The sequence below is a fragment of the Xyrauchen texanus genome, chromosome 30, assembly GCF_025860055.1.
Source record: "Xyrauchen texanus isolate HMW12.3.18 chromosome 30, RBS_HiC_50CHRs, whole genome shotgun sequence".
NCBI classification, from domain to species: Eukaryota; Metazoa; Chordata; class Actinopteri; order Cypriniformes; family Catostomidae; genus Xyrauchen; species Xyrauchen texanus.
Window position 1 is genome coordinate 29428560 of NC_068305.1, and position 11544 is coordinate 29440103.

At 38.7% G+C, this 11544-nt stretch overlaps 1 protein-coding gene across 1 annotated transcript; it reads right to left on the reverse strand.

The window, feature by feature from the left end:
• Window positions 1-6351: 6351 nt before the first annotated feature.
• Window positions 6352-9079, reverse strand: LOC127623866 (enhancer of rudimentary homolog). The gene is made up of 4 exons (XM_052098437.1): window positions 8960-9079; window positions 7342-7429; window positions 7149-7269; window positions 6352-6972 (listed from the first exon to the last, which is right to left on the reverse strand). Exons 1-4 carry the CDS (start codon window positions 8960-8962, stop codon window positions 6870-6872), a joined length of 315 nt encoding a protein of 104 aa, XP_051954397.1. The 5' UTR covers window positions 8963-9079; the 3' UTR covers window positions 6352-6869.
• Window positions 9080-11544: the final 2465 nt, after the last annotated feature.

Here is an 11544-nt window from a genome sequence, read left to right on the forward strand (position 1 = left end):
CCTGTGCTGCAGGTGTAGGGCCGACGCCACAGTTTAAAGACACAGTGCGCCAAAATGACCACCAACTCCAAAAGAGCCGATTCCTCGACTTTGACTCGTCATAGAATTGGAGTCGACTCTGATATATGAATCGATTCTTTTTTTCGACTCCGTAACTTTACGAACGGGACGTTGTGATTGGCTCAAAAAAACGAATTGGCGTCCTTAAGAACCAATCATATCCTCTACAAAAACCTGTTGGTAGGTGAGACACCACCACCATCATCATGCGCGTTTTAGTGAGAGATTGAGTGACAGATTTTAAAACATTCGGAAGTTTATGTAGTATTATATCAACGCAAGTGTCAGTGGTTGGAGAAGTGGATTCTCCAAATTTGTCTAGTTTTTTGTCTAGAAATTAATTCAGACCCAGCCTGTTTTTTGATATTTTCCCTCTTAAAATTGGATACGAGCAGCTAGGGAATGGCATAGTAATTTTAAGGTAAAGTTATGCAATGTTATATATATGTTATAAAGCCTATACTAATTGTAATAGCATGAGTTTATGTCTTCATGTCACACATTTTAAAAACTCTTAAGAGAAAATAAAAATTTTGTGTGCAATGAAATACTGCAATATTCATAGGGCCATCACCTGAACATATGTATTGGATCAAAATAACAAGCATTGTGAAATAATTAATGCTTTTCAACAACTTCTCTGGGTGATGTAACTTGCTGTGTCATCACAAAGCAAAGCTGCTCCTTGTTCAAAGGATGTGTTCTTTAGGAATGTGTTTCTTGTCTCTACTCTTAGGTTTCACATGTAGCTCAAACATGTATGTCACCCCCATCCATCCATCCATCCATCGTCAACCGCTTATCCTGTGTACAGGGTCGCGGGGGACTGGAGCCTATCCCAGCTAACATTGGGCGAAAGGCGGGGGACACCCTGGACAGGTCGCCAGTCCATCGCAGGTATGTCACCCCCATATAAGGTAAATAACTTTTTCATTGGTGGGGGTCCAGTGGAATGTGGTTTTTCTGGACCATATAACACAGTGCTGAACAATAAACTTTGAAGAAGGATCTGATAGCATTGGGTGTCTATGTCATTTCTTTCTTCCCTCAGCTGAGCCGTATCGAGATGGGGATTGCAGATCAACAAAATAAATTAAATACATTGGATGACAAAATTATCGAACAAGCATGAATCAAAAGTTATAAACACATTTAAAATATGCTGCAAAGAAATAACAGAAAAAAATTAAAGCAGTCATCAGAATTGCAAACAAAATCATGTTTTCCTTGGTTATATTACTGGGTTTTGTTTGTGCTCTCTGACAATTTTGCTCATATTTCCTATTTATTTATTTTTTTTGTACTCTTACGCTGTATTTTTCTTTGCTTTTGTTTCCAAGTTCTGTGCTGTATTTTCCAAAACATTTTGCATCCCATTGGTCCACTAGTTCTTGATCAACAGCTCCTCCTCTAGCCAATCATTTGAAGAAGGGAGGTGATGTCACTCCAATGCGACTCCGACGGATGCTGCTCAATATTATATTATTTGTGGTTGATAGATATGCTGCTTGTGTCTGTTTTGAGGACAGACTGAAATTCTACAGGAAGTACAAAGATTGGACAGCAGAAGACTGGTGCAAAGTTATTTTTCTCTGATGAAGCCCCCTTCCGACTGTTTAGGACATCTGGAAAATCAATAGTCTGGAGAAGAAAAGGTGAACAAGAGCAACTTCTCCCAGTGATCCAGGAGCAATTTGGTGATGATCTATGCATTTTCCAGCATGATGGAGCACAATGTCACAAGGCAAGTGTGATAACGAAGTGGCTTGGAGATCATTACATTGAAATTTTGGATCCGTGGCCAGGCAACTCCCCAGATCTTAATCCCATAGAGAACCTGTGGTCAATCCTCAAAAGGCGAGTGGACAAGCAGAAGCCCATAAATTGTGATCAACTCCAAGCACCAATAAGGCAAGAATGGATTGCCATCAGTCAGGATTTGGCCCAGAAGCTGATATTCAGCATGCCAGAGCGAATTACAGAGGTTATGAAGAACAAGGGTCAACAATGTAAATACTGACTCTTTGCATATATTGAATGTTTTTGCCAATAAAAGCCTTTAAAACTTATGAAATGCTTATCATTGTTTTCCAGTATACCATAGAAACATGTGAAAAATTTACCTACAAATACTAGGGGTGTGACAATATCTCGTGCCTCCCCTCCAAGGCCTGTAGGATGACGTCATCACTGACCTCAAAAGCCTACAGCGCCACTGGTCAGGTGCAGGTCCACTAAGCCAAGGCACTCAAAGAACTGCACCTGTGTAGTCTCTACCCCGACGTGCTGCAGGAACTGCGCTCTGCCACCGGCCTCGCTCTCTCAGAGCCACGAAGGTCACAGCGCGGGCACTCAGGAGGGTGATGGCCACCCTCGTGTTCCAGGAACGCCACCTCTGGCTGAACATGCTCCCGGAAAGCTCCTAAGCACTCCTGAGACAGAAGACCCGGGCAGTCAGATGTTCGCTCTGGAGCTGGTATCAAGACCACTCCGTCCCCCGGTGGAGGGCCGGGAGGAAAATCTTAATTTTCCTTATTTTCTTTTGCGATAAAAGAGCGATTTCCGCACTCCCTGGGTCATCTAGCCGGTGCGTGCCCTTCTCACGGCGCCCCGGAACCTAAATCCTAAATTCCGGTTCCCCGGATGCAGTTACCTCGCCTTCGGACTCGCGACTGCCCATCCCTGGCAGGCCAGTGCTGACGAGTTCCAAAGACTAATATTAAGGAGTTCTAACACAATTAAGTTGCTAATATTCTTTTCGGTAGACATAGACGTTGTGCTATAAAGATCGAAAAATAATTTTTTAAAAGCTTTATTAATATCTGTGTAAGCCTCCAGAAGACTTCTCTGAAGGAATTGTGGGGGATTTATGTATCTGGCAAGAGGTTTTCCAGCTTTGTCTCCCGACTCAAAGTGTGTCTTGCCCTGAATAACCAAAACTCTACCTTCTGTGACAAAATAGTATTGTACCTATACTTTTGCTGAGTCAAGTCTCTAAGACCATTGAATGACATTTCAATGGCACTTTAGCTCTGTTTCATCACTTTTAATACTCTTTTCCAATTCTGTGAATTCCTGTGCTTTGACATTTTAATGAATGAGGCATATTGTATGATCTCCATGTCACGCCCACAGAGGACACTGAGGACCAGTTGGTTTCTACATAAACACTGGCTTTTGTCTTTCACATTTGTTGAAATGCTGGGTCTTGTAGAAGGGATGTATTAAAGCTCCATATACTTTATTTTATTTTCTCTATATGTGGCACCATCTCTAAACACACCAAAGCATGATCTGAAACTAAAATATTCCCAATTGAGCTGTCAGTGGCAGATGGAATTAGTGACATAAGAGTAAATCTTATGAACTGATGAAAAAAAGTGTAGTCTCTCCCAGATGGATTCAGGAGTATCCAAATGTCTGTAAGACCAAGATTTTTACACATTCTCTGTAGTGTCAAAGTTGCAAAGGGTCTACACACCCTTGCATCACTATTATCAAGGACTGGATCCATTAAAAGATTGAAGTCTCCACCCAAAACCATATCATGAAGAATCCCAGCTGCTTGTAACTTGCCCTCAAGATCTATAAAAATGTTCTGATCGTCAGCGTTGGGTGCATAAATATTAGCCGAAATAAGATTTTGCCAAAATAAAAATGACTCTTCCTAAATTATCTTTGATCTGTCTGAGACATTTAAATTGTAAATGCTTCTTACTTATCAATGTGATGACTCCCCTGCTCTTACTCGAACTAGCGCCACAGAACATATGCCCACCCCATGTCTTGTCAAGTTTTTCAGCTTCTTCTGGAGAAAGGTGTGTTTCTTGAAGGAACACTATATACATTTTTTTGTGCTTAAGAAAATATATAACCTTCCTTCTTTTTATAGTGTGCTCCAGCCCATTAACGTTCCACGAGGAGAGAAAAATGTTACCAATATTAAAGTGTGACGTATTGGCACGCAAAGAAAAATTGTGTACCCAAGGCTAAATTATATAGAGTCCCAACTGGTTCCATCCCACAGAAATCCGAAGGTCCATGCATGCACACAAGACCCTCCATAACAACATTGCTACAAGATTACTTCAGTTCAGTGTTTTGTTTTTTTACATACACCATACAATTGAACTGCACAAGAAAGTTTTCAATGAAATAGGTCCAGTAAATAACAACATCAAACCCACAAAATGAACATATAAACTCAACAAATAAACTAATAAATGAAAAGAGAAAATAAGAATAATAAAAAAGTAGATAGAGAGAGATAGACAGTGGGCATCCAACTGTATAACAAACCCTCTCAGACAGCATCAGCAAAATGCACGATGTGTAGTCCCACTGATTCAGTGCTGGCAAAGTCACCTAAGCCACCATTGGTTTAATGAAGGTCATTCTCGTGGGCATGTGGAAGTCTTACGTCCATCCTTGGCAACAATTCAGAGAAAGCCGGAAAAACAATGCGAAGCTCACATCCTGTGTGTGATGTAATTTCTTATACTCTTTGAATCTCTCCCGTTTCGCTAGTGTAACACTTGCAGAGTCCAGAAAAATCATAATGTTGTAATCCTCCAAGCCAGGGGCGGTGTTTGCCTATGGTAGAGTATAGCAGTTGCCATACACTAGAATGCAGACAAAACTGGGAAAATATACACCTCATTAAGATACAGTTTGCTTGTCACATCAGTCTGTGTCAGCATCATTTCCCAAACCATTATAAGCCCAATCACAGAAATGAACATACAAATCATCTTAGAATTATGGGCTGTTCCCCAAAGGCATCGTAATTTAATTTCTTGAAAATGGTTGTAGATCTAGTGCTCTGGGTAGGGTTCCACCAGCTGTGTGTAAGGTTTTACTTAAGTTGGGATGTAAAGGTCACACTAAGGGCTTAGTAACTACTAGTTAGTTTGTAACTAAGTCAGTGCTTAATTTGGTGGCACCACCTGTTCTTAAGGAAAGACTTAACTAGTAGGTCATAAGATCTCTGTAATGTGATGCGTAGTCGCATAATATGACGTTTACCTGTACTGATCCAATAAGCAGCCTTCATATTTGTACACAGAAGACTTAAAAGGCTGGGAACTTCAATTTGATCTTGTTACGGATGATGTTCAAACCTTGTTCGCTCATCTAAAATAAATTTTATCCCCATTAAAATACAATACATCATAAAAGTAGATTTATTTTTATTTCCATAAAAATAGTATACATGCTCTAGGCTGAAGAGTAGAAATGGGTCCTCAGTCAACTGCAGTCACCTGCCTAATCCTGTTGCCAAAACTGAAGCAAACGAGTTCCTCAGACCTAGCTGAAGTAATCTCAGCGCTGTCCATTGTAAGAGAAATAGAAATGTACTGTCAGGACCTATAAGCAGTAGTTTTTACTGCATTTGTCATGGCTCAACAATCAGGAGTGTTACACAGAGCTTGCAAAGACAACTTGCTGCATGAAATAAGTAATGGCATTTTATTTGTATCCGTTACTACAATGGATTGCTAATTGACAGCAAGTTACTCATGAGAGTTGTTGCACAACAGGTAAAGTATAGGGGGACCAAAAAAGATTACAAAGAAAGGAGTTTGTTCAGCAAGTTTCCCTTTAAAGTTTTGACCTTCTAGCTGAAAAATAGAGCACTGATGCCATATATTACAGTGTTTGCAGCAGAGTGCTGAAAAACAGGACTGTCTTGCAGCTCTGCAAAACGTTCTTTGCATTTGTTCTAGGAGACGTACCATAAGATTTGTGTAACATTTATTTTTTACTTTATCATTTGAGACTACTATGTAATGTGTCCATTCTTTCCACAAAAACATTGTTCCTATGCTTTCTAAATTAGCAGTACAATGCATTTCACTCTGTAAAAAATGAATGTTGTATGCAGATTGAACATTAATGGGAACATTCATATAGTACTTTTCTGACATTACACTCACAGTTCTTTACACAGTGAATAGGGGATTCTCTTCAACCACCTCCAGTGTGCAGCATCCACCTGGATGATGCAATGGCAGCCATAGTGCACCAGTATGCTCATCACACACCAGCTATTAGTGAGTAGAGTTATAGAGCCAATTAATGGATAGGGAGTATTAGGAGGCCATGATTGATGAGAGCCAATGGGGGGAATTTGTCCAGGACACCAAGGTCACACCCCTACTTCATGAGAAGTGTCCTAGGATTTTTAATGTCCAAAGAAAGTCAGGGTCTTGGTTTAACATCTCATCCAAACGTTTGTAGGGCTGGTAGGTTTGTGTAAAAAAAAAAAAAAAAAAGTACTGACATTGATGCTTTTGGTAAGAAGATTTTTTATTATTATATTACATACACAAAACAGAGAGGGTGAAAAAAAAAAAATCTGTGACAGAACTGAGGAGCACCGAGGACAAGAGCTGGGAAATAAGACGGCTCAGAACAGTCTCCACAATCTGAAATGTGTAAGTAGCATACTCTAAATAGAGGAACAATTAAACCACAATATAAAATTCAAGAAAACACATCAGTTGAGAGGGGTTTAAAAAAAAATGCCTCAACAAGCCCTAAACCCATTTTTCCAAACGTACTTTCTTGTCCCATAAATATCCTGTGTCCCCAACCCCGATTACAAAAATGCAATTTAAAAAGCAAAATATTTTTACTCTATGCTTGGACCTATTGACTGAAAAGACATGCAATCAACAACATCTGAACTAAGCAGCATCACTTTACCACTAGTTTCATCTAATTTTGCCATGTGATGTAGAGTAGTTCTGATAAGTTAAATAGCATCAGATGAAATTCAGCCCATTTGCATCCAAGCTGCTCACTCCCTACTTTCCTGCCTGCTGGGCTTGACGTCTCAGGAGCACATAGATCTTTTCTTTGATCCAGTCTTTGTTGTAGGGCTGGTAGGTTTGTGTGTCTGCCCTGTACCTGTTTTATTGACAAGAGAGCGAGATTTGGAAAGTGGTACATAATTTATGAGACGACACAAAGTCCACATACAAAGTTCACACTATAGTATACATTTCCAGGGTTGATTTTAAAACAAAATATGTCATATGGTTATGCACTACACAATACCTTGGTGTAAAAAGTGTGATACTTACACAAGACAGCTGAGGTCAGCAAGATCATCAACAAAATCAAATAATTGGCTGATGTCATATGTGATAGAGGGACTGTTGGGATTCATCCTCTTCAGATGCTCTTCATACATCTTACACACTCCTAGAGGATGTATTAAAGCATTAGAATTGTCCACAGCAGTTTTTCTACCAATTTCTAAAAGGTAAAACCTACCTTCCATGCATTCATTGACAGACTCATAGTCTGCATATGTTCTGCCCTCTGGTCTCTTGGTGGGCTGCACCAGCAGAATCGTGTGAGACTGAAAACCATGGAGAAAAAAACAAGTATGAATAAATATGAGATACATTTTGATTCATGCAGTTCATATAAAAAATAAATAAATAAATAAAAACACAATTAGAAATACTTTACAAACGAATACACCAGAAATAACCAAATTATCTGCCAATTAAAGGGATAGTTCACCCCAAAATGAAAATTCTCTCATCATTAACTTCCTCGCGTGACATCCCAGATGTGTATGACTTTCTTCTCCTGAACATAAAGATTTTTTAATCTCTAAAATGCACATAAATGTAATAAATACACCAGCAGTTCAATCTATATCTTCAGAAGTGATATAATAAGAAAATTGAGAAACAAGTGTGGGTGAGAAAAAGATACATATTTAAACACTATTACAAATTCTCCCTGCCCAATTGGTGACAATATGCACGAAGAATGCAAATTGCCAAAAACAACAGAATGTGAAAGTGGTCTATAAAGCTGAAATAGTCTTCTAAAAATCTTTGTGTTTGTTAAAAGTCAGTCATACACATCTGGGATGGCATGAGGGCAAGTAAATGACAGAATTACCATTTTTGTTGAACTATTCTTTGAACAGTGCTTTAACTACTGACAGTAAGTGAGCTTTGTAGAGCATACATCAAGGTCCAACAGTCAAATTCAAAAACTACCATTTAAACCTGTCAATAAACAGGTTTTTAGGATTTTTAAATATATAAAACGACAAAGCATATTTACATTAAATTATTGAGAAATGTAAAAAATTATGCGCTATTTTAGGTCACTATTCAGATGCAAGCAGATTTGGGATCATGCCATTTCCTTTGGATGGAAAAGCCAAACTTTCTTAATTCCACTTGTCAAAATAAAATGCTCTTGGGAGTATTCTCAAATCAAGTTGAGATAACAGTTTTAGCTAAAAAATTTGATCAAATCAATTAATTTTTCAATAAAAATCTTCAATGAAGAGGTTGCTGATAATGATACGGATGACGGCATTTGTAATAAACGTGTATTAAACTAACAAAATAAAAAGGATTTCCCAATTGGTCTCAGACTTCTAGACCCATTGCATAATATTGAATCTATGACATCGTATTGTTATTATTTAAACCAGTTTACCTGTTATAAGAACCAACTAAACTCAAATATAACTCAAACGTTCATAAAAAATATCTGACATAAGACCATAAAACGCCAGCTGTTGTACCCAATCCCTCCCCCAACAACAAATTAATCTAGAGGCATCCTACCCTGACCGATACCATCACCGATTAAAAATAAACAGATAATCACACTCAAAACAAAACTCTTAAGCCTGTAGAGAAAGCAAGTCAAGAATTATTCTACATCGAAACGCAAACATTAGATCTCGTTCATTTTGTGGATATTCGATGGTATCTTGCTACGCTACTGCTAGCGCTTATCCTCACTGAACAATTGTTGAACGAGTCAAAGCCGCCAATGAAACAACGCTTTCTTACCAGACAAAAGTCAATAAAACACACCGTTATATATATAAATACAGCAGTTAAATACTGACCATGTCTATGTCTGTTTCTGAAATCTGAAATCTTAAAGTCTCGACAAATGCTTTGCTAACAGTTGACGGCTATTCACGGGTTGCTGCTAAAGAAAGAACATAAATGTGCGACAAACAATCACTTCCGGTAGTAGCGCCGACGCGTTTTCTCTTCAAAATAAAAGTCAATGTCACAACTATTTTTTTAATGCAAGATCATTCCGAGTGGCTTTTCGGTTTTGGAGGTGACTTAAGACATGAACATGTCTATTCAGTTACAAGTGCAGGGTCAGGGTGGATTTTCATGGTTTGTAAACTAACAAACATTTGACATTTATATTGATCATTATATTTATGTTAAGATTAATATAATGAAATGTAAAAAAAATCCACATTATTGTTCCCTTTATCTTCAAACAACAGGGTGGACATGTAATACTTGAGGACACAGGACCAACATCACAAAATAAAGGGACACTTTCAAAAAACGTTTAGCGATACGCACTTCAATTAGTGTGTGTGTGTGTGACCATATGAACCCCTTCTGTCATCTTTCTAGTTCCAGAGACTTTTAAATTGAAATTATGCAGGACTCTTAGTTTGAATTGTTGGTATTTTCCTTGTCATGTCGATGCTCCTGTTTTCCTCCCTGATTGTTTCCAGCTGTCTTTAGTTTATTCAGTAGTCTTCGTGTGTAGCCTTCTCAAAAAATTAGCATATTGTGATAAAGGTCATTATTTTCCATAATGTAATGATAAAAATTAAACTTTCATATATTTTAGATTCATTGCACACCAACTGAAATATTTCAGGTCTTTTATTGTTTTAATACTGATGATTTTGGCATACAGCTCATGAAAACCCAAAATTCCTATCTCAAAAAATTAGCATATTTCATCCGACCAATAAAAGAAGTGTTTTTAATACAAAAAAGTCAACCTTCAAATAATTATGTTCAGTTATGCACTCAATACTTGGTCGGGAATCCTTTTGCAGAAATGACTGCTTCAATGCGGCGTGGCATGGAGGCAATCAGCCTGTGGCACTGCTGAGGTGTTATGGAGGCCCAGGATGCTTCGATAGCGGCCTTAAGCTCATCCAGAGTGTTGGGTCTTGCGTCTCTCAACTTTCTCTTCACAATATCCCACAGATTCTCTATGGGGTTCAGGTCAGGAGAGTTGGCAGGCCAATTGAGCACAGTAATACCATGGTCAGTAAACCATTTACCAGTGGTTTTGGCACTGTGAGCAGGTGCCAGGTCGTGCTGAAAAATGAAATCTTCATCTCCATAAAGCTTTTCAGCAGATGGAAGCATGAAGTGCTCCAAAATCTCCTGATAGCTAACTGCATTGACCCTGCCCTTGATAAAACACAGTGGACCAACACCAGCAGCTGACATGGCACCCCAGACCATCACTGACTGTGGGTACTTGACACTGGACTTCAGGCATTTTGGCATTTCCTTCTCCCCAGTCTTCCTCCAGACTCTGGCACCTTGATTTCCGAATGACATGCAAAATTTGCTTTCATCCGAAAAAAGTACTTTGGACCACTGAGCAACAGTCCAGTGCTGCTTCTCTGTAGCCACTGGTTCAAAAGTGGCTTGACCTGGTGAATGCGGCACGGTGGCTCTGGATGTTTCTACTACAGACTCAGTCCACTGCTTCCGCAGGTCCCCCAAGGTCTGGAATCGGTCCTTCTCCACAGTCTTCCTCAGGGTCCGGTCACCTCTTCTCGTTGTGCAGCGTTTTTTGCCACACGTTTTCCTTCCCACAGACTTCCCACTGAGGTGCCTTGATACAGCACTCTGGGAACAGCCTATTTGTTCAGAAATTTCTTTCTGTGTCTTACCCTCTTGCTTGAGGGTGTCAATGATGGCCTTCTGGACAGCAGTCAGGTCGGCAGTCTTACCCATGATTGTGGTTTTGAGTAATGAAACAGGCTGGGAGTTTTTAAAAGCCTCAGGAATCTTTTGCAGGTGTTTAGAGTTAATTAGTTGATTCAGATGATTAGGTTAATAGCTCGTTTAGAGACCCTTTTCATGATATGCTAATTTTTTGAGATAGGAATTTTGGGTTTTCATGAGCTGTATGCCAAAATCATCAGTATTAAAACAATAAAAGACCTGAAATATTTCAGCTGGTGTGCAATGAATCTAAAATATATGAAAGTTTAATTTTTATCATTACATTATGGAAAATAATGAACTTTATCACAATATGCTAATTTTTTGACGAAAGTTTGGAATAATATACAGATTTAGCTGTTTCAGAAAGAAATTGGTACTTTAATTCACCAAAGTGGCATTCAGCTGATCTCAATGTATAGTCAGGACATTACTGATGTAAAAAACAGCACCATCACTATTAGAAAGAAGTAATTTTTGATCAAATATTGACAGGCCCCATTTCAATCACCATCACTCCAACACCTTATCCTTGAGTAATCATGATAAATTGCTAATTTGGTCCTAGAAATCACTTGCCATTATATCACAGTTGAAAGCTATTTGGTTTGTTAAAAGAAGCTTAACATTGTCTTTGTGTTTGTTTTTGAGTTGCCACAAGCATGTTTTAAGGTCAGTATTAGATCATTAAAAAAAATGG

What these genes read in the sequence shown, in the direction of transcription:
- LOC127623866 (XM_052098437.1), bottom strand. An exon ending in TGTCAATGAATGCATGGAAG is followed by an intron (nt 7,270 to 7,341) that starts GTAGGTTTTACC and finishes TACATCCTCTAG; the next exon opens with GAGTGTGTAAGATGTATGAA. An exon ending in GCTGACCTCAGCTGTCTTGT is followed by an intron (nt 6,973 to 7,148) that starts GTAAGTATCACA and finishes TCAATAAAACAG; the next exon opens with GTACAGGGCAGACACACAAA.